The 23,526-nt window shown below is 42.5% G+C and overlaps 2 protein-coding genes across 4 annotated transcripts in view; one reads left to right on the plus strand and one right to left on the minus strand.

The window, feature by feature from the left end:
- Positions 1–13,916, minus strand: part of TMC2 (transmembrane channel like 2) — a 31,242-nt gene extending 17,326 nt beyond the window's left edge. The window contains exons 1-10 of the mRNA XM_085561150.1: positions 13,884–13,916; positions 12,083–12,468; positions 11,188–11,340; positions 8,873–8,963; positions 7,851–7,932; positions 7,464–7,570; positions 5,574–5,672; positions 2,206–2,348; positions 648–795; positions 51–239 (exon numbers count right to left, since the gene is read on the minus strand). Coding sequence (XP_085417276.1) covers positions 51–239; positions 648–795; positions 2,206–2,348; positions 5,574–5,672; positions 7,464–7,570; positions 7,851–7,932; positions 8,873–8,963; positions 11,188–11,340; positions 12,083–12,468; positions 13,884–13,916 — 1,431 coding nt within the window. The remainder of the gene's footprint in view (positions 1–50; positions 240–647; positions 796–2,205; positions 2,349–5,573; positions 5,673–7,463; positions 7,571–7,850; positions 7,933–8,872; positions 8,964–11,187; positions 11,341–12,082; positions 12,469–13,883) is intronic.
- Positions 12,351–23,526, plus strand: part of MYRIP (myosin VIIA and Rab interacting protein) — a 316,186-nt gene continuing 305,010 nt past the window's right edge. Inside the window, exons 1-2 of one of the 3 annotated variants that reach the window (XM_021531268.4) lie at positions 12,351–21,422; positions 22,224–22,307. The gene's annotated coding sequence lies outside the window, so the exon portion shown is untranslated. Of the gene's footprint in view, positions 22,308–23,526 lie in introns of all 3 variants that reach the window. The other 2 variants (XM_085573291.1, XM_085573290.1) reach the window with 2 other exon arrangements.

The following is a 23,526-nucleotide window of genomic DNA, read 5'->3' on the forward strand; positions in this document are numbered from 1 at the left end:
TGTCCACAGCAAATTACCCTAGCAGAAAACTGGAAGCAAAGTTTCCTTACCTCATTTCTTTCATACCACCCAACATTTTGCATTTTGGAAAATGTCTGGGAGCGTTTGACCACAAAATAAATGAGGTAGCCACTCCCACACAAGCAGCATATGATGAGGACATTGGCCAAAACCCGCAGGAACCTCCTCAGGTGGATATTCTCATCCTTGTTGCTTTCTTGCTCATCTACAATAGACTCCTGAAAAAAACGGGAGGGGTGCTTAAGAAATTGGGGTGGATATCTTGCACTGCCAAGCATGAGGCAGCATCACTCTATGAAACGCAATCTTCTATTTTGGCTACATACTACTTGGTAGTTTTGGTTAAATTCAAACTAAGCTCCATAGAGGCATCCTGGTTTGACTGAAAGATATCAAATGGCAAAGAGCTTGAGATATCCCAGGGGAACTGCACTCTAAATTAATACAAATTCTTTTAAAGGCCAAAAAAAAGGAGTTATGGGAAGCATGTCACAGAAGCTGGAGCTAGCATGGATCAGAACCATGCAGTGTTCCTTTGGAGAGATGCTGAGTAGGTATCCAGATTTCTCTTTTAAGTATCTGCCACTGGTAGTCTCCAGGAGCAGGCAGAGGACAGTTAGCTTTACCTTGAAGCTGGTGGTGATGGATGCAAACTTGTTGTCTGCTGTCTCTGGGTTGCCAATGAGGTAGTCCCAGCTGGTGAACATTTTCCAGCTGAAAATGAAGTTGTCATCATCCCCATCTGCCGTGCTTTCGTTGGCATTGCGAGCCATCCTGCGTAAGGATGTGTGCAGTGACAAGGTCAGGCAGTGTCCCACAGAGCCAACACAGAGCCTTCAGCTTCAGAAGGCTTGGGTAAGATGGAGTGGGGCAACCATTCTTGGGGCTTGGGAATGATTAAAATGTGCCATTGGACTTTAGGTCTGAGGAGGACTGAACTGTCAACCATCAGGTCTACACAGGCCTTTTATTAAAAATAATGAGAAAATCTAGCATAGATGATTAATTAGATTAAGGATTGTTTTGTCCAGGTGGTGCCTGAAGAAAATATTTTTACAGTGCTTCTGAGTCCCAGGCTGCAGTATATGGTTATGGCTACTTTTAGTTAGTTAAATTTAGTCAAAACCCCCATGTCCCATCCAATACCCACTGCAGCACAAAGGTTTAGTGAAACTTCACTTGCTGTACAATGCTGGAGCCAAAGGGCTTGCAGGAAGTCATGCAGAGAGAGAGAAAGGATTATTCTTGTTAATCAGCGTAGGAGCAGATATGGCTTCTGCTGTTTCTTCTCTATTATTTGATCCCTGCAATCCTTCTGTAAGTCCCCCTAGAGTTCCTAGCACAAGTCCCTCAAGGAAGGCAAGACAACAGATGCTGCAATTTCATGGCAAATGTACAGCAAATCCCCATGTCCCACTCCAGCCAAAGGCTCAAGGAGCTCTTTCTGCTGAACAGCAATATGGCTTGTTTCAGGAAGTGATACAAATCCATGGGCTTATCCTTTCTTCCAAAGAAAGGAAGAACTTTTCATGGCATGTCCTTCAGGCAGAGATAGAGGGGCTTATTTTTTTATTTTTAACTTTGCAGAGACCATTACAGCACTGACAAGTGCTTTGTCTGCATCCTCAGTGCCCTGAAGATGCTGTGGGAGCCTCACTGAGGCTGGGGACAGTGCACAAGAGACACAGAAATTGTGGCCACTTTTAAACTCCACTGATTTGTTTAGGGACTCAACAAATACAGTCTGGTAGCACTTGGCTCTTGTCTGTAACACCTGCACTGTCTGTGGGACCCATGTAGTCTTCCAAGGATGTTTATTTTGCAATAAAAGCATGCAAAAGGAACCTTTGAAATTTACTGCAAGTAAAATCCTTCTTCATTTACAAAATCTACCTGTTTGGTGGCCCTGTAGTAATGCTGAGGAAGGGTTAAAGAAATCTGGAGTAAGGAAGTGTTCAGAATAGTGCACATGAGTACATAGAAGAGGCAGGGGAGCTCCCAGGTCCAGCGTGGTGGATGGGGAGGCCGAGTGCATGAAAACAGCAGGCACACACACCTCTTTCCCCATATTCCCCCAGCCATCCAGCCAAGGCTGGACCAGGTCTGGATGCCCAGGGAGGGGAACCCAGCCATGAGACACATCTGGGTGGATTTTGCAGAGGGCACTATGTCGGCTGCACTTACGATCTTATGACAACCATCAGGCTATAGCCAAAAACGCTGATCCCAACCATGAAATATGCCATTGGCAGCCTGTATTTCAACCAGCCAATTGTCCTCTGGTTGTTGTAGTAGCCATAAAAGAGCGCTGAGTATTTGATGTAGCCCTGGAGGTAAAGCAAAAGAAATCCTGTGTAAGCTGTGCAGCTTCTTCTCTGCAGGAAAAGGGTTTCTAGAGAAAACTGAAGATTTAAAACAAGGAAAATTAACTTGGAAAAGTTTTTAGGGTCTCATTCTTGTCTGTTTGCTGCCCTGGTACCTTTGAGAGCCATATTATTAAGAGTTTATTTTCCTAAGAGAGGTGAGATGAGGGAGACCATGTTAGAGGATAGTGGCTTAAAACTAACATCTGGTGTGGATTCATTGCTGTTTCATCCCTCCCAGAAAAACATCCTTATTGCTCTTTGTGGCTGTAGCCCACCTGCTTCTCTAAGCCAATAATCAAACACTCAGATCTTATATAAAAGCTGTAGCAAAGGGCCTTCCTACCATGATACGAAACTTTTCCTTTCAGGTAGGAGGCAGCTGATGCTCAGTGCCCTGCAGATTTAGCTCATTTTACTGGTTGCCACCTGCAGAGCAGATATAACTAAAGAGTGAAATCAAAGCATTACTTTCTTGTGGAAATCAGAGCTCAGACACAATATTAGCCATGTTGTCTCAAGCAGATCTATTTTTTGCTGTGCAATCTGTTAGGTATTCAACGAGCGTGCAGATCACCTAATTCACATTAGCAATCTCTCCCTGGTTTTCTGTCATATCTCATCCAAGTTGATGTGTATCATTGCACATTGTACTTCCCTATTTTTTGCCCCTTGTCTTCCAGCTTCTAAGTTAAGTGTACTTAATCAGTCTGGCCATGATAGTTGAGCAAGCTCCCCTCTGATCAAGCCTTTGAAAGGACATAACTTGAAGTTGTATCAGAGCGTGAGTAATGGATCTTGTCTGGAGACATTGAAGGGTTTACAAGTAAAGGGGCTTGTGGAGGCTGTCTAGCCAAGCCCCCTGCTCAAAGCAGAGCCAATTGCAAAAGGAAGTGTTGTGGGTCAGGGCTATGTGTCCAGCTGAGCTTTGACAATCCACAAGGACAGAGCTCCCACAACCTTTCTGGGCCTTTATTCCAGCGTTTGACTACTTGATCAATCAAACTGAGCTCCCCCAAAAACTCTTGACTTTTTATCCCTAACCTAATAAAAAAGCTTTGGTACCCCCAGGTACCATGGAAGCTGCATTTTTGCCCTGCACAAAGCGCTGTGCCACAAGTCCTGGACCACTGTGTGTGTGTGTTTCTGCCAGTGCAGCAAGCCCGTGGCTGGCACACCACAGCACGGCTGCCCAGGGCTCGTAGCCTGTTACACACAATGTCTGCTGAGGAGGGCTGGTGGAAGAAAGCCTTGTAAGATATAATGTCCCTGGAAGGCACTAGGGAAGTTTGCTTCTCAAGATGTAATTCCAAACCTTTGTCTTCTTGATTCATCAGATGCCAGGGACTGAAAAATGAGTTTCTCTGCTCACATCATCCAGTATGTTCTTTAAGCTCCATTTGTGAGACACGGTGCCTGGTGTCCAAGTGAGATTTATTCCTTTCTACTCCTCTAGAAATCCATGATTTGACCTCCTTCCTGCCAAAGCATACATTTCCCCAGCTCCTCTCTCCTGAAAGGTATTTTTCAGGGTAATGGTATTGACTCTTCATTTATGCCTAGTCTGATTTATATTTCTGCCCTGCACCTCTCCTGTGGAGCATGCTGGAATAAGCTTCTATTCATTTCCAAAGGGCAAACCTCTGCACAGAGCTTAATTTGACATCTCCTGGCTGCAGAGGGTGTTGGTGTACTGTGTTGCCCTGTAGTTGGAGATGTTTCTTGAGCTTAAATGATCGCTCCCTGATGTCAGATGGGAAGGGAGTGGGCACTGGTTGGGGACCTGTACAGCAGAGGGGTTCAGAGGACCAGCACCTCAGTGACAGCAGGAGACTGGCAGGTCATGGGAGTAAGCATTTCCTGGGAGCATACAGCCTCATCCAGAGACAAGTTTCCTTACTGATAGGTCTGTTACTTATGGTCTCCCAGAGAAAATCAGCAGCTGCATTTAATCAATCAACACTCCTTCAGAGTTTTTTGTTTGTTTGTTTTGAGGTTTTATTTTGCTTTTTATTCTTCTGGCTTAATGAGTTTAAATGCTACCTCTTGTATTTTTACAGTGCACTGCTTAAATGAGTTTTTTATTCCTTACACTGCTATTAAAAATGTCCCTAATTCACCTCTGAATTCTGGATTCTAGCAGTGAGGAAAAGTGCAGGAAGAGGAAGAGTTGAAAGGATCCTCAGCAGATTATGGGGGTAAATGAAGGTCTGGCCTTGGCAAGTTCCTCGACACTGCTATTAGAAGACTTATTAATAGATTAGTTTAAATTATCTGGTTTACAACAAAGTAGCTTTTTGGTTTTTTTGGTTGGTTGGTTGTTTTTTATTTGGTTGGTTGGTTTTTTCTTTTTTTTTTTTTTTTAAGCTAAGGAAATTGCAAAGGGGTTTATTACAGAAGGACTGTAGCCTGTGGTTCCATGCTTGTAGCATGTGGGCCAGTGCTGACAAGCACTGAAAAAATATTTCCAGAAGTAACTATTCTGAAAGTCAGATCCCAAGCCACTGGTTACATCCCAAAGTCTTCACCCCCTGCATATACCTTTTCTTGGGCTGTCACCTAAAAGCACTTAATCCCTTTGGCTTAAATTTTCAAAGTAACTGGGGTGGGAGGTGAATTGGTATTGCAGACAAGCACCCAGAGATGGCTGGAAACTTGGGATTTTCCTTTGGATGCAAGTCCTAAACTTTGGTTTGCGCTTCAGGCTTATGTAAATATTTCAGGGAAACAGGGAGGGCATGGACATGGGGAACAACCCTCTTCCCAATCACTTTCAGTAGTCTGGCAAGGTGCTTCCTGCTTGTGAAGGGGGTCTGCAGCTTGAAGTCTCTGTCTGGCTGCCTGTTCTGGAGCAGCTCCAGCCTCTCACCTGGGTGCTTGCTGCCTTTCCAGTTGGAAGCAGAATGGCTTTTGTGTCTACACACATGTGATGTGTGCCAGGCAGCACATTTCTATATGGAAGCGGTTCAAATCCATATGCAGGTGTCTGCACATGGACATCTGTTTTGGCCAGAAATCTCAGCATCCACAAATATTTTGTTGCAAGAAAAGGTTTTCCGGACTTCTTCTGGAAGAAACCATCTCCGCTGGTTTGTCTTGGAACAAAATCATCCTTTTAGCACCACTAACTTCTGAGAGGCTTTAGGAGGTATTCAAATGATCTGTTATGATTAACACTTGTGTACTTACCTCAAAATCCCAAAGAACTGAAAAATCCATAGCTGTTGCTTGTTCAGCCCGGGGTACAGTTTTCCTTGGCAAACTCCCATATGGCATTCCCATCAGGACCTGGAGAACATTAATAACAGTGACACATGTATGCTATAAAACACCAAAGAATTTTTAATAGTTTTTTTCCCTTAATGAGTCTGTTTTGGTTTACTTTTGGTTGGTTTTCCTTTTCTGTTGATTTTGATATATATTTTATTTATTAATGCTAGAGCAGCAGTTTTTAAAAACTGCTTAGCATTAATTTAATTTATAATTATTTAGTATTAATTATATCTATTAATATTTAGTCTTAAGTATATTTATTAATGTACAGTATTAAATTTATTGTTAATCCTTAGTATTTGTTTCACTCAAATAACCACAGGACTTCCCTTTCCCTAGACATATCCATTGCACAGGAGATATTTTTTGGAGAAACTGTATCCTCAATGAACACGCGCAGCTGAAATGTCCTTAGTTTAGCAAGGAGTTCTTTGCTTGAACTTCATGGATCTAATGCAGTAAAGAGATTAACTTCATCTATTTATGCAGACCTAGTCCTCTGAGACAAGTCAAGAGCACTGGGTCAAGCTTGCAATATAATTTGTATTTTTTAGTCCTGAATTGAAAGACATTCTCAAGGTGATGTAAAGGGCAATTAGGTTTGGGAAAAAAAAATGTATGACAAAAGGATGCAAAGAATAGTTTTCATGGCACAGCCTGTCCTTATGGCACCATGCAAAGCAGGTCTTGCAGCAGTAGAAGTCCACACAGAGAATGCCAAGGGCTATGAAGAATTATTATATTTACAAGCTGGCTGCTGCCAATACCAAAATATCTCATTAGCATTCATAGCCTAGAAAGGTCCTAGTATATCGTCTATCACTTATTTTTTAGGGCTATCTAATTATACTCAAAATAATTTATGCTTAAATGTTTATTGCCCAGCTACTCTCCCTATCGTAACAGCTCAGTAGGCAGTGAGTAACAGTGTGCACACTTCAGAGAGGAGAGCTCCTGCCATATGCATAGTTCCTAACCAAACACATTTGTATTGTTCAGTGCTAATGGTTATGTCTCTTCGTCCTGGGGGGAAACTGAGCTTTCCCTTTCCATAGTGTGAGCAAGCACATTAAGGAGAACAAAAGCACGGTCCTCAGGAGACATTCTGCAGTGCATTTTTGCTCCATAAAATTCTGCATTGAACAGAACAGATGCCACTGTCTGTGGATTGCACAGCCTTTAAGTACTGCACTGAGTAATTTAGCCAGAGCTGTAATGGCTACATTAAAAAATTTTTCAATAAATGATCATATAAAGTTGGCTATGAGATCCTTTTCATTCTCCAAGAAGAGTGAGAAATAGAAAAAAAAAAAAAATAAAACAATTGCTTGTGAATCATATGAATTGGAAGTACAAAAAAGGGTTATTTCCCAAGCAAGTGTTAGTTGGCAAAGTGCTGGGAAATTGTCCATTCCCCGAGAGGCTGTGCCCCCCAGAGGGCCCAAAATGGAGGGTACTTAATTATTTTCAGAGCACAATCCATTTCCTGTGGCTCGTGCAGACCAAATCTTGTGCCTAGGATTGGAATGTCATGTTCTTCGCTTTTGTCAAAATGTAAAACTAGCCTTGAATCAAATTGTTGAGCCCCTGTTTCAGATGCTGGATGGGCAGGATCTTTGATAGCATTTTATGTCTCCTGATATTAACCCGACTTCTGCTCCTGTGTCAGTAACTCTTTGTAAATAATTGTCCTCAGGCATTTCATTTTTCTAAAGTGATGCCTGTTATCAGGCATTTGTCCTGTCAATGTTATGTTTGTGTCAAGCAAAGGGCAAGATATTACTGCAAGGAGAATTAAGCACTTACCTCTGGAATTATAACCAGTCCAAATATTAACCCAAAGAGGACAAGATTTACTCCATACATCCACCGCAGAAATATAAAGTAGGAAGCAACAGAGGAGCCGAAGTGACCTTGAAACAGAAGACATTTTGTGGTTAGGAATTTAGGAGTGTTAAACTGTCTTCAGCAACCCTTTACCCTCAGGTGTCCCCAGCACATTTCCTGTGAGCCTCCCAACAGTCCCCACAAGTGCTGGAGAGAGCAACACCTGGAGAGGTGTGTGCTCCTTGCTTGGCACTGATGTCCCGAGTGAGTGGAGACTGTGGACCAGGAAGCTGGAACATTGTTTGTATGAAGACCAAGATATCTTAGATAAAGTCCCACTGCCACCAGACAGCAACTTCAACTTACTCTCCACTTCCTTTATCTTCATCTCCCAGGGTATGCACTGAGTTTTAAAATTTTCAAAGTCTCTCTTAAATTTCACCCATTTCTGAAACAAGACAACAGTGTAGTGAGCAGAGAGGTGTGAATAGGGGTCTGGTCCAAAGCAGGGCTTTCTAATATCAGAGTTTGGTAGCATGGTTAGGTGTGGGTGTAAAGTCCATAGTAGGATCTCTAGTCTGGGTTTTACCTTTTGGACTACTTCAGAAGCTCCCTTCAACCAAAACACCCCCCCCCCCCCCCCCACACACACACACACTCCCATGTGTTCACGTCTATGATTTGAGTTTTAAGAGTTTTAACCTTTCCAGGCTTTTGGAAAGCTGCAGCTGTGCTATGGGTTGATCAGATTATATAGAGGTGGGAAATTCAGACCTGCCTCTGGATTGAAAAAATTGGTTAAGGACAAACTCTATTTAAAGCAACATTTAGTTTGATGAAACACTGAGCTTGAATCTTTCCTCAGAAGGCCAGCAGCTAAACTCCCATTGATTTAATAATCTCAGGTCTGGCTCTGTTTTGCACTTCTCAATATAATCTCCATGACAACATACAACTTGGCTGCATACTTCAGTCTCAAAACACAGCCATCGTTCTCCCTCTTATCTCCTCATGACTGGAGAAGATGAAATTTTTCAGGACTAGGAGTAGGGCAAGAGTTTGTCAGGGCCTCTTTCCCCTTTAGGGATCTCTTTTCTCACGTAACAAGGTTTTGGAGATGGCAGCCAGAAAGCCATGGTTTTCTCTGCTCCTGTAAACTCTCCCTTGTTTCAGGAAGGGTCACAATGAGGTTCAGGTTGGGATGAATTTCCCCCTTTCTGCAGTAGTCATAGATTTGAAGCCAGCTAGTATTTTTTTCAATGTGAGCAGGAATTTTTATTCTGACTTCCTTGTGCCTCTTTCACCAAACAGAGGTCAAGAAACCTAAAAATGTGCTGAATACATAACTGAGTATCCAAGCCTTTCACTGACGTCACTGTAGCACTTACCTTCGCCATCATCATCTTATATGCATACAACTTTTTGCCCTTTCCTTTTCCCAGTGCTCCTTCAAACTTCTCTACAAAATCTTGTGCCTCCCTAATTGGGATATAAACAAGCAGGTTATTAAAACAGCAGAGGGGTCTTTAGCTTTTCACCCCTGCCTGCACCAGTGGGATAAGCAACCTTGCTCGTAGGAAGGTGGGCACTTGGTGTCTCTCCCCACCTGCTCTCTGCTGATCAGTTGCTGTGCCATGTAGAGCTCAGTCACCCACCCAGGATTAGCTCTTAGGTCCCCAGAGCACTCACATTCATATAGAAATGTTTTATATTAACTTTAAGTATTGTTACTGCCCCAGATCTTGCTCCACACTTCTCCCTGGATGCAAACTAAAAGCTTTGCCCATTTCTCTCATTGCAGAGCTCTCTCAGCTTGCATGCTTGTTATAATTTCTCTCTCCTGGTGCATTGGTCAAGGAGAAAATAACATTGCCTAGTGAAATAAACTCCAAGAGGATGCAGAGTTTCTTTTTATGAGCACCTCCCAGGATACATATCAGAGATGCGCAAACGGCCCAAGGGGATAATCTCAGTGCCAGAGGAATGAGTCTACACTAGTCAGGAGTAAAATCAAGCTGCAAAATGAAATTAGTTTTACACTAGGATATCTAAGGGAAATTCAGAGAAAATAGTCTAGGTAGATGCTGTTATGCTGAGTATGCTGAGCTTCTGAATAAAATTATATTGTATATTGGCATTGCCAATGAAAAGAGATTAAATTTCAGGAGCTGGGAGGTTTTATGTCATTCTAAGCCTGTGGGAAAGATGGACTTCCACTTGGTATAAATAGTTGCTAGGTCAGCCTGTAACCTTGGAAAAATCACCTGTGACTTCATTTGCAAGCCTAAAGTGAGATTTCTAAGTCTTGAACATATTGTTTCATTCTCTTTGTGTTTTATACCCCTCATCTGTGCAATGGGGGTAATAATTTCTTCTCTCAGGTTTATGTTCATGCAACCAAAAATATCTAATCAATGTAGAGCATGCTGAGAGTCTTTCTGGAGACCCCTGCATAAGCAGTGTCACAGTTTTGCTTAGGTTCATTAGTAGGTATTGATGATTGCTGTAGATCACAAATAAGATGAAAGTATAGAAGTACATTGTCAAAAATGATCCCAAATAGGAATTTTGTCAGTATCCTACACCACAGGGAAAAAAAATGCATCAGAAATAACTCCGCTTTGCTCATTTTGTTTAAATTTTCTTACAGAAGTTTGGAATTGTAGGGCCAAAAGAATTTATTTGTTATGAGCTCAGACTCATAGCACAGCTGTGAGGTGGACAAGTTACTTTAGCACAGTTTCCCTGTTATAGACCTATACCCAGATTTTCAGAAGTAATTGGCAGAGTTCACAATTCCTGATTTTATTGGAAGATGGAATGGGTCTTGGCCTTCAGGGCATAAAAGAGAGAAGCAAAGACACATGGTGACTGCCAGCTTTCATAGTACAGTCCCTGCAGTTCTGCACAACCTCTCAGCAAGCACGGAGCAGGACATCACCACTCGCTGTGGGGCTGTGTCATGGTTTAACATAGCTTGGTTTCTAATTAAAAAAAAATATATGTGTGCTTTGCAATGCTGTTTTGAAATCTCCCCTGGTAGAAAGGGGTTTCAGAGGTTCCTTAAGCAGTAGAGCTGGGAGCTGAATCATTGCCCTGACAGGGGAATGTTTTATTATGAGACATTCCCTGTCAGCTTATGGGTTTTGACTTCCCTGGTCTGCTCTGCCCCACTGTCCCTCATTGCCCAGCACTAAGTGGTCTCTGCTGCTGCCTGAGCTGTCCCCACTTTCATCAGGGGCTGTGTGACAGATTTATCTTTGCTCCATAAACTTCTGAAAATAATACAGCCTTTTTTCCAAGAAGTCCCATCTCAGGACTGTACACTACCACGGCACTGCGCTGCTCTGATTTCTGTCTGACAAAAGACATGAATAAGCAAGCCGGGGTACGGAGTTTGCTTTAACAAGTAGCCTGACTGTGGTGAGTCATTTGGTTTTAAATACGAGGGTAGAATGTCCTGGCCATGGGTATCAGTTGAACAGATTTGCACTTTGTCTGTTCTTTGGTTACAGAAGCTGAAAATCAGATTGCACATTTTAACTCTGATCATTTGAGCCAGGTAGGCTGGCCAGGTTCTTCAGGTCACTTTTTCTGATACCATGGTATTACAGCAGCAGCAAATATGTCATTTCAAGGAAAGGCAAAGTGCATCTGACAAAAGTCAGACCTCAGGAGTAGGGGTTCCTATTTTGATGGGTACCTGAGCACCGAGAGCTTCTTCATCATCCTCCAGGGCTTGTTCCTCATGGTGGAAATCAGTTTTTTCTTTTGCTCCACCTGCTCCTTCAGCATCGCGAGCTCTTCCTCTGACAGTGACTCCTCATCAGATGAGTTGGAGGAAGCAGAAGAAGTACTGGAAGACACACAAAATAAAGGACACAGAAAAACTCACAGGGGTTAGAGGGAAGGCCTTGTTTGGGGTAGGCAGACTGCTGCTGGCCCTGGGGATTCCACTCCGATGTGGGCACAGTGCCTCAACATCCCCTGGCTCAGTGTGATGCCAGTTCCCTTTGCACTCAGAGCAGGGCTCTTTCCAGCCAGGATAACGAGGAGCCATTTGTGCCCTGCTACAATTCACTCAATGTCATGTTTTGGGCCACATTTTAGCTATAGAATATTGCCTACAGCTACCAAGGCTACAGCTGGCTCAGGAAAAATGGTTTTCATGCCTTCATAACAAAATGGGAGATATGAGGAGAAGCTGAAGGTTGGGGCAAGCAAGATTTGGAAGAGGACGACACTTGAAAACACAAAGGATCCATTTTAACTGGAATGTTTCCATAGACCAGCAACAAAGAAAAAAGGTTGCAACACCCAAATTTCTCAAGGTACCTTCTTTAGGGGTGCTTTTCTACCCCTGGCTGTAGGTACTGAGTCCACTATACGCATAGACCTGATCCTGGTTGAAAAATGGTAATGACTTGGACACAGTTTTGTTTTGTGGCATTTTATGCTGTTTTCCACTGTTTCTCCTTAAGGAGAGTAGAAACTTATTTGCAGTCTGTTGGTTTTGCCATTGTGATCCATATGCCACCAGCATGTCAATATCACTGCCAAGCTGAACAAGGCACTGTAGTCAGGGATTGTTTAATTACCTGTTTTTCCTGCTTTTCTTCTGTTTATTCTCCCCCTCCTTTCCTCTCTTGGTTGTCTTCTTTTCTTTGTTTTCTGATTCTTTTTGATCTTTGTTGGGAGCTGTTTTGCCTCTGTCTTTCTGGTGGCTTCCTTCCTCTCTTGCCTTTTTTCCATCTCTGTTTTTCCTTTGGTAATTTGTTCTCCTAGAAGGTCTGTTTTGTTGGCTGCCATTGTCTTCCTCTTTGCTCTCATCTTCTTCTTTGTCTTCTTTTTCTTCTTTGTCTTTCTCTTTCTTTTTGCTTTGAAGTCTGCTTGCTCCGCCAGTTTCCCTGAGGGGTTGTTTGTTAGTTTTCTTGTCCTTTACTTCATCTTCTGCAAATAATAAAAAACAATTACATTTGGAAATCTATGCTGGCAGAATAAATATTCATCAGAAGAGCATGGGCAGCCAGGACATCTGAAGCAAACCCTGGCAAATTCAAAGAGCAGGTGCCTATTGATCTTGATGGGCTTTATGTTATGCCCTGTCCAAGAACCAAGTGGAACTCTTTGGTTGTGCAACTCCCATTTAAGACACTGTGATTTAGCACATCAGTGACTTATATGTGACCATAAGAGAATTGGAAATTAGTTACAAATGCAAAAGCCCATTCATCAGACAGCACAGATATCTCCCTGACCTGTAAACACACCAGAACAAAGGAAACAGAAATTGCAGTCTGTTGCACAATGTGTAGCTTGCTTGTTGATGTGATGTCCTTGAAAGATGTTTACTTTTCAAGGCTGGGAATGGAGTTCTTCTATTTATAGAGAGAAAAGGCACAGCGCAGGCAGTATCCAGTTTTCTTTCTCATAGTTTTCTTTTATATTGGATGGTCTCTATTCAGAGAAGAAAAAGACCAGATAGTCTCTGAGGCACATTTCATTCTTACTGGCGTTGCAAACTAAAAACCTCCTCTTTCCAGAAGTCAGAAATGCTTCCAGCTTCAAGGATTGAAGTGGAGCATGATTTAATTGCAGAATTTTATGGAAAGGGGGAAAAAAATTTTCAACAGCCCCTGTCTCTCCATTTCTTTTATTACCAAGCTTATTAAAATGAATAGTAAGTGTTCCAGAGTATTCTGGCTTATTATTTTCCAAAAGTTCTGGCTGTTAAAAATAAAGAGTTGGAGATATTGTAATGGAAGTAGAAGATTATCATGGAGTGGAATCCAGAGTGTAAAATGAAGAGCCTGAAAGGTGAGAAAAGGTAGAGAAAAATAGAAGCAAAAAAGAATTTGAGTATTTGCATTTTTGGTTTGATGAAAATGTAGAAATTAATGACAAGCAAATAGTTTCTGGTTTTTAGTGGTAAAAAATTAGTAGGTAGTGGTTGTCACATTTGACACTGGGAATGAGAAGGAGCTTCCAATTAATTTCTCAGGAGCCATTATGAAGGTTTCAGTTATTATGTAATGGTCCATCTAAACTGAATTTTGGTCAATCAACTAGATCAATGGACCACCTGCTCTGTTTGGGAAAATGTTCATTTCAGACAGCCAATGATCTAGGGGGTTTTTTATTTGCAACCTCTCAAGTATTAGGTTAAATATGAAGCATTATTTTGTTACCTTTATCTTACTGCCTCTTTTGCCTATATAGAAAAGTGGATATGATCAAAAAAAAACCAAGTTCCAGTAGTTTTCTGTTTACTCTCTCAAATTCTCTAAGTAATACAGACACAGTTGTGAACTGTTTTTGGAGCAAAAGCTACATTTCTATCACCTATCCAGTGTTGTTATGGTCTTACCTCTTAGCTCTCTCACTTTAGATATACTATACCTTCAGAGTTAAAGGTGTTTTCAGATCTGTCATCGGCTTTTCCTGATTTCCCTCACAGTCATAAGTCTCCCTTCAATCCTTTTTCATCATTATCTTCTTGAGGCCATGATTGATGAAGATCCCAGTGTATTACGGTCTAAGCAAGCATTGCAGGGAGGGCAAGCAGAACTTCAGTACAGTGCAAAGCAGCCCCAGCCCTGCACAGGGTGGTGCTTTACTGCAGTGCCTAATTTACTAGGGGCTGACTCCCAAGGGATGTGGGCTCTGACAGCCTTTGACTCTGGGAACTCTGGATAAAAGAGGCCAGACTGCTTAAGAATGGTGCTTTACATATCACTGTTATAATTTAAACCTCAAGGGAAAAATCTGCTTGCTTGCAAGTAGCTCATGTAAGAGTTTGTGTTGTAGAGCAAGTTGTAAGTTAGAGAAAAAAAGAGAAGGTATCACCTCTTGTATTTCAAACAGGACCACATTTGTTAATCTCTACATTACCTTCACTCTGTGTGTCAGTTTCCACTTCTCCATCAAACTCTATTCCGGCTGCAAAACAAAGAACAAAGAGTAATTGCATTTGTTGCTGGAATTTACACATGAGATGCTTGACACAGCTAACCCTTAAGTTTCAGCTGAGCTTGGCAGAATTTCCCTTATTGATTATACATTATATTCTTTCCCTACAGCAATGCTCTTAATATTTACTTTAGTCTGGCAGACTGACAAAAGTCTCCTGCCCAAGCAAACTGAAATTTTATGATCTTTGAGAGATGCTCAGGAAGCCCCAAGAGTTTAGTCAAGTATTTGGCAGCATGCAAATTGAAACGGTCTCGCAGTGATACCAACCATCTTCCAGGATGACCTGTAGAGAACTTTTCTTTTTCTTCCCCATGGCAGCTTCCTGTCTATTGCCCAGACACTGCTGCTATGCTGCACACACACCCCACTCATACACAGGCTACTCCCTCTTCCAGTGCCCATGTGCTTGTCTCCTTGGCATTGCAGACAGATGGGCATGTCCAGCCGTCAGTGACCTCTTGCTCATGAGCCATGAGGACAGGGAGGGGTGGGAGAGGCAGGGAAAACCTGGGCTCTGCCTCAGCCTACCCAAACACTTTCCCTTCTTCTCCTTTCTCCCTGTGAAAAAAGCACCTGTTGGCATTACATTGCATTTCATTACTTATACATGAAGGAAAGCCCTTTGGTGGGTACTTGGTGGTGTCGTATGAAACACAGGCACAAGTCACGTCTGGTTCTGACATAAGCATGTGGCTGGAGGCTTTCAAAGGATCAATTTTCTTAATGCCATATTCTTTACTGACCTGGGACAATCTGTGTAACCCTGTTAGTCATTCTCCTGCATCTTATTAAATCTCTCAGCCAATGCCCCTTGGGACGAAGCTCTGGGTCACCTTTTGTCCTCCATGCGTGTCCCTTGGAGGGGACTCATGAGCTAATATATACAGCAAAGAGTCAGGAGTCAGGATACCAGGATCTCTCTTTCCTTTGCTCCTCTATTCTGTGTGACCTTTGCATACTCATTGCACTTGCTGGTAAAATAGGATAGATTTTCCTTCTAGATGCTCTGAGGCTTAATTAATTAATGTGAGACCCTCATTTGGAAGGTCCTTTAGAACCACAAAGTATTGTATTGCATTCTGCAGCTTGCAGTTTTTCAGTGGGCCAAGAATAGGTTTGTCTGAGTGATGCCCAGAGTCCCTGCATTGTCTGCCTCAGCAGTACCTTCCACAGAGAGCACCCAAGGGTGCATTCCCCGTGTGGGTTTCTCTTGGTGTCCTAAAAGGAGAGCTTACCCTCACACCATCCATGAAACATACTGCAGACCCCTGGCTTAAACAGGTGTCCCTTGGGGACCTGGCATAATGACTTTTTTCCAAGGATTAACAGGATGCGTGTTAATTCCTTCCTTCTCTCCCAAAAGAGAGGACTGTTGCAGAGATCAGCTTGAGGCTGTTGCCACCATTGACACATGTTGATGACTCCTGCTTTGGATCAGGTGTAGTGACTGAGGAGGTGCCAGCCTGAACCTCTCTCCACTGCTTTTTCTCATTGAATTTGGGTCCAGAGGCATCTTTCAAATACTTTAATTCAAATCCCATGGATTGTTTGATCTATGTTTGACTTTAGCTCAGCTCTCCTGAGCTTAATGCATAATGTATGGTATATGCCCATCCATTATTAACAGTTCTAACCCTGTTCATTGCACAGGGCATTTTCACTGTGTTTTCCCCACACCAGTGGGCTTGACTGGGTCTGAAGACAGTGATAGTGCCTTTTGAAGGTGTTTCCAGTGAATGAGTTTCACCTGTAACTCTATATGTTGATGTGGTTTGTTTCCAATGTGATCGCTAGGTCATTGAATTAATACTGCTTCAGGAAAAAAAGGAGAAATTCCCAGTTGCTGGAGGCTACTGGAACAGATCTTCTGCAAGATACTTCAGTTGCCTCAGTCCCAAGCATCTCTATCCCAAACAGAGGATCTAGGGCCCTTCTAGTTAAATGGAGACCAAGTTTCTGAAGAATCATGTGGCAGAAGACAAAAGGGCTGTGGATGCTCATCACACTCCACCCTCCACCCCCCTGGTACTGTACTGAGTGATAGCACTGCTTCTGCCTCAGGAATCACAGAATGGTTTGGGCAAGAACTGACCCTTAAAGGCCATCTGTTCCAACTCCACTGCAGTGAGCAGGGACATCTTCATGTAGACCAGGTTGCTAATAGCCCTGTCCAAACTGACCTTGAATGTTTCCAGGGATAAAACATCCACCACCTCTCTTGGCAACTTGTGCCACTATTTTACCACCCTCATTGTCAAAAAACTTTTTTTGTACCTAATCTAAATTGACCCTCTTTTAGTTTAAAACCATTACCCCTTGTCCTTTCATGGACCTTCTTTCCCACCATGGCATGCTCTGATGCTTTTTGCATGCTCCGGGTATGTTCATGTGGGCATCTCACTGGCAGAGTTGAGTGTCCTGGTTTCTGCTCCACCACAGAGTCAGTGATTCACCTGTGATCTGCACTGGAGCTGGGACAGCTGCAGGCTCCAAAGCTGCTTGTGCCACTTGGCATGCCCATAGGCACCAAGTACATGATTTTGAAAAGTGATGGGGACTGCAAGTTCATTTTACTACCAAAATGTGTGGCCAGGTAATACCTCTGTCTCCTGAGATGAACCACTTCTCTTTGATTCTACAGTCTGTGCACAGCAGTGGGGGCAGGGTGTGATGTTCCCACAGCAGCCATGAGGCCCTGGGCACCCTTTGCCACATGGGGGGATAAGAGTGCCCTGCACTCCCCTCACAGAGGGAGTGACACCTGAGCGGTGCCAGCATATGGAACAGAGCAGGAACAGGGTCTGTTTCACAGCATTCCCATGAAGCAACAGGTCAGTATGGATGTGCATAGTTGCAATAAGCTCTGCTTGGCTGTCCCTTTACTCCCCTGGATCTACACTGCCAAAGGTAGTAGGACTGGCCATGATAAAACTGTGCTCTTACAGGCTGGGTGGCAGCATTTCATTGTCACGTAGGAAGGGACCTTTATCTTTCATACTTCTGACTCCATTGGACTCCCTCCCATGGAGAGGAGGGAGTTGCATAATGCCTGGCAATTAATTCCTAATTAAGACTGTTATTAAATGTCTGCCCAAGGACTTACCCCTAAGGAGAAATCCCTACATTACCTTTCCAACTCAGCCCGTGGTGCAACAGACCCTTTGCATATGACAGGCTGCTCCCTTTGCCTTAGAGTCTCAAGAGAAATAAATAACCTACTCCATCTGATGCTGCCTGACTCTTCTGGAAGTGATGGTCCCCCTGAGGCTGATGTGCAGCCACACAAGCATGATGAGAAACCTTGGAATCTTGATTCCTTGTGGTACCTGTCCTTGGGGGAACATGTGGCAGACTTGCAGAACCGCTGTCGCTTTTTGGGTGGGCCAGGCAGAGCTGGAGGCTGTGATGCAGAGGGAGAGTGGGCAGCAGAGACTGGGGAGGAGAGGAGTTGGATTCAGTGTAACAAAATGGTGTCACATAAGATGAGACCAAGAAAAACTGCAAAATTCTTAGATTGTCTTGCCAGGGTTGTTTGCCTTTTGTTTTTTGGTGAGCACAGAGAGATCTGTAATTTCCCCCCAGAATTAGGCTGGTGGAGATATTGCTGTACCTCTGGACTGTTTTTTCTGGTGTGATAGTCTGCTTGTAGTTTGTAGACACTGAATAGCACTGGTCAAAAACAAAAGGTTTAAAGGAAAAAAGATATTGCAACATGGAATTATTAATGGAGAAAATCCTTATGGTTAAATATTCTACAAAATGCTGTGTGTGAAGTAAGAAAAGTGCAGTTCACATCCTTTTGACACCCATCTTTGATGGCAGAATGTGTTTCATTAAAGGAAAAATATACACAAAAAATTTATAATGAGACCCCAGAATGGCAGGCCTGGGAGAGCATCAAGACACCTCATGGGCTTCAAGGGAGGTGGCACCAAGGGACTTCCCATGTCTGTGTGTGTCCATCAAACAGGTGACAGACCCAAGCAGGGCCCACCAGGACTTGCACAGCCATACAATGAATGGGGAGTTCGCCAGCAGTGCTTCAGCACCAAGCACACCACCATCCTCAGCTCATGAGCCTGATTTTCCTAAGAGGATCAAGTGTCTTGCAGGGTTTAGGATTTTTTAGGATTATAGATTGGGGGAGAGGAGATTAGTGGATGAGTCTCTTACCTCTTGAGTTATTCCACACAAGGTGTGAATAAGTAATGCACAGCCATGAATCCAGCTATTACTTATGTAAATATGTCTATGCAGTTTATGGATACAAAAATGTAGCACAAATATTTTTTACTGTGTTATTTAGTATTTTTCTCCTCATGCTGGTGATGACTAACACTATATAATTTGGCAGTTCTGAGTTTTAGCATATGAGGACATTGGGTGTCTCACACACATCCAAGTGTTAAATAAAAAACAGTTGTGTTATGGAGAGAGGGTAACTGAATCCTGGAAGCACATACAACATACTTGTAAATGCTTAATGAGCTAGTGTTTCTCCCTTTCTTGCTTTCTGATTAACATAGGGCTTTAGCTAATTAATCCATGGATTACATTTATTCAATATTCATCTCATCTATAAGTAATCTTTACTTGAGAGGGGTTTTGAGCAATAACAATAATACCTGACCTTTGTGTGCATATTTTGATTAGGACCTAAAACTTGTGAATTGCTGGAGCCAACTTTAATAACGTATCTCAGAGAGATATTTAAAAGGGAGACACCACTTTCAAACACTTACTTGCTTCTGTTGAACTGTTAAAGTAAACTAAACTCTTTTTAAAAACCCAAACCAACCATAATCATGTTTCCCAGGATCTCTCAGGCATGCTTCATAAAACTGGATTCAGCTCCAACCTGACTTTTTGACCATGTCTGAATTTAACTTTGCAAAAACAAATTTCTTACAAAGCCATGAAAATCCACCTGGGGATACATGCTAACCTGAGCATCTGTCTACGCAGAGGTCATCCTTGCCCTCATGTAATCTCTGCAATGCTGTATTTTTATTCTGTATTTTGGTACCGGGATCTGGAGTGCACTCTGACAGAGCAGCATGGAAATGATTAGAGACCCCATTTGCAGCAGCCTTGTGGGAAACACTGCAGTTATTAAGACCCCAGATTAATGCAAAATACAAGCCAATATCTGCCAGATCACTGCCATCTTCACCTACTCCATGTCTCAGGCTCAGCACGTGCTTGGAGTCATCCTGGATGCAGGTGGGCTTGTCAGTGTTCTCCAAACACAACATAAAGGTGTTTAGCAGTGGTGCTGGCATCCCTGCTCATTGCTGACATTTTTGGGGACAGGCTTTGAGGAGAACAGGCTCATCCAAAAAACTGTGTGCATCACGGTCCTTTGAGCCTGGCACGGCACGAGTAGATAAGTGGCACTGGAAAAACTGTTCTGATTTCTAGCCAGATATAGACACCCCTACCCATGTCCCACACTCCTTTTAAGGAATGGAGGCAACACAACATATTTGCCAATGTATTACTCCATTTATACAGAGTAAATGAAATCCAAAAATGAAGTTCTTGTGAAATTTCCAAGGACAAGAAAAGTATTAAACCAACAATCTTCTGAACTAATCTAGAGCATGAAATGAGTCAATACTCATGCAGGACTTAAATGGAGAATGATTATGTCATATAGGATTTATATGAAAAGACTTGTGGTTTAGAAAATATATGTGCAAAACCAGAAGAAAGCATGTTTTTTGCACAGATTCTGATGTAGGAGGTTTTTTTTGGCAGAACATTTTTGCTGGGCTCCTGTTCCACCTTTTACTCCTGCTCTTCTGAAGAAAATTTCAGCATGGTCCCCTCAGCATTGTAGGAGGTCCCTGAAAGAGCATAAATGAAGGTCACAGTGTGAGAAGATCAGAAGAACATGCTTTACAGGAGTTGAACCTTTTTTGTTGGCTTTTCCAGCCCCTCTAAACACAGAGGGGTTGCTGCTGCTGGATTTCTTTTTCTTTTGTTCTGGGTCTGAGAATATTTCTGTGGGGAAAGAAAAAAAAACAAAACACTAAAACACATTTTTTTCTAGAATCTCTTCACCTGAAAAGCAACTAGTTTCTTTTTCTTTTATTTAGAAATCAGAGAGAAAGCTGCCTGACAATCTGGTCGTGGCAGGAGGATCTTGCATGCTTTAACCTCTTTCTAAAAGCTCCCAGAGAAGCTCTGCCTTCATTTGCATCAGCCAAAGCCTCTGGTGCTATGAACTCTTAAAGCTTTAGTGACTTCCATGAGGATTTGCCAAGTCACGCCAGCTGTGGGTTTGTGCCAAACAGCCCTAGGGCTCCTGCTGGATCATAGGCTCAGAGATGCCCAGGATTTTGAGGGGTTTCCACATCTTTTAGAGTCAGATGGTCCCTGTGAAGGTTACTGCTTGTGTCAGAAAAGAAGTGGTAACAGGGTGACTGGAAGTCAGAATTAATATCTCTGTTTAAATTATATCAAAGCCCTGTACGTGGTTGATTTATACTGGATGAGAAAGTCCAAACACACAGGCTTTTGTGCCATTGTTGGAAAGATAAAGCCATATTAATGAAACATGTTGGATTATTTTTTTTTATTAGGTTTTCCAGGTGAGCTTTTAAAAAGAATAAATTGCAGCATCATGGTGGAGGACAGAAGTCACATAACGTGAACGCTAGCTGAGACAAAAGAGAACGAATTTGTTTGAGGAAGAGGACTACAATGATCTGGCATCCTAAGGGATTCTTTTAGTACATTTATATCATGCTTTTAGTACATTTATATACCTGCTTCCTCCTTCTCCTCGGTGTCAGTGTGATGAACAGTTGTGATGAACAGATCCTGCCCACGAGAGCTGTATCCCTCCCCTGCCCCTGCGAAAGCAGGATTGCCTGTGCCGTGCTCCCGGCGTATCCTCAGCAGTGACGTGCGACCAAAATGAGTTCCAGCCCACGGACGGCTTCCGACAGGCAGGGAGAGGTGAGAGGAGGTCTCAGGGGAAGGGAAGCGCATTTCAGGGGGATGGGGCCGGCTTGTGCAGGACGGGCTGGAGAAGAGCAGGCGGGGCAAGGCGGGTTCCCCAGGCTCTGGCTGAGCGATGCTCCGCGCAGCGCGGGGAGCGAGCCCGGCTGTGCAATGGGACCTCCCTCTTGTGGCAGCCCCTCTGCGCAGCAAACCCTTCGTCCCGGCTGCTTCACCGCCTCTTCGGGATGAGGCAGCACACTGGATAAACGAATGGGCGCTCGCCCTGTGTCAAACTGGTATTTCTTCTTTTTCCTAGCACGCTAACAAAGCCAAAGGACTTCCTACATCAGCCTCATCTGTATTAACATCTGGAATTATTATCTTCTGCTCTCTTGGGCAGAATTGGAGCTACATCCCCAAAAAGCAGAAAAGAAGTAAAGAAAAGGAGAGGGATTTGAGGGCTTAAACTTCCATTTATCCCAAATGACTGACATGCTAGGTCATTTGTAATATTAATTTCATATTGTGTAAGTCCTTAATAGAAGACTTTTTATATTCTATCTATTCTATCTTTTTTCTTTGAAGTACTGTTATAAAATACCTTGCTATTGAAGGATGTTTTCTTTTTTTTCTGTACTTAACAAAACAGAAATGGAGTTGGAATTCCCACATTGTTAACAAAAGCAGATGAGAAAAATCTCTTAGAACTATTAACCTGAAGAGTTTTCCAAATTTTCATTTATCGCAAATATCTTTTGGAAGAGCCCCAAACTAGTGCGGGAGGGGCTGGAAGAAAATAAACTTGTTATTTCCCAGCAGGGTGGTTTGATGAGGCATCCATCACAGCTGAGCTCAGCAAGTCAGCCAGTCTGCACAGAAGGGCTGAGCCTGGGACCTGAGGTCAGTAATTCAGCTCAATAATAGGAAAGTACTTAGATATGGGGGTAAGGCTGTGCAAGTGTGTGAGCAGCTAAGTAATTCACCCGACTGCAGCCCTGCCATGTAAATACTTTATGTTAGCCATGGTTTCAGGAACTTGGTTGGTCTGAGTCTCTGATGGCACACAAGGCCAGAAATTATACCTTTTTGATTTCTGGTGTAAGTCTAGTGATGCTGGAAAGATCTGTTTTAGAGGTACCAGAAGCCCTTGTTGAAGAAAAATTCTGGGCCGTCTCTCTAAATTATCCAAATTTGCTTTTATGATGTCTCATTTCTAAATGTGCTATCAATACACTTAAGTGTCAAATCTTAAGGCAACATGCCAGAATGTCTTCAGAAACATCTTGATTCTCATTCATTAAAAAATATTCCTTAAATTCAGTGGAAACATTTTTTGTTAGATCTCATGAACAAATTAAATTTCCAATAAGTAGCAAAGGAAGAAAATCACCAATAAATTACATGCTTTTAAAATGTTAGTTATTTCTATGCTTATTATTAAAAATGATTGTGTATTATTAAATAGTAACTAAGAAAAACATAGTTATAAAGGTCTGCCCTTTCCTAGCCTGGAGTATGTGGCAGATATAATTGGCTTATGAGAAGTTATTGTTTTTATCTGGGGTTTATTTAAACTCGCTGAGTATCTGCTGGTGCATTTATTCCCTTTAGATGGTTGTGATGAAGCTTACTTTGTTTAGAGAAGTAAGAAGAGGGTAATTTGTTACTATTATTAATAATATGTGTGAGTGCCTATATATTTGTGATCATGGGTTTTTGTGTGTGTTTATGTGCTGAAACTTCATGGCTATAGCTATATAGAATGTATATAGTAATTAGTATAATGTGTAATGTAAAACATATCTGCATGCCTCTCCTACTGTATGGCCATGGCTTCATGTTCATATTCTTTTGAGCTGACAAATATATACATTGCCTTCACCTTCTGGAGGATTCAGGTTTTGAGTTAGGTGAATCAAGTGTTAAAACTAAAATTGAGCTGGTATGGATGAGGTTTCCAGTCTCATAATGAAACTGGATTTTTTGCAAAGCTTTAAAATAAATATTGAATGCAGGTGTGTGCACGCAACATTTTCCATCATCTTGGTCTTTGTTACCATTTGGGGCAATTCATGATCTTCTGGAAGCTGAAACAAGCTGGCTTTAGGCTGGGAAAACA

The sequence above is a fragment of the Lonchura striata genome, chromosome 2, assembly GCF_050655825.1.
Source record: "Lonchura striata isolate lonStrDom1 chromosome 2, ASM5065582v1, whole genome shotgun sequence".
Classification (NCBI taxonomy): domain Eukaryota; kingdom Metazoa; phylum Chordata; class Aves; order Passeriformes; family Estrildidae; genus Lonchura; species Lonchura striata.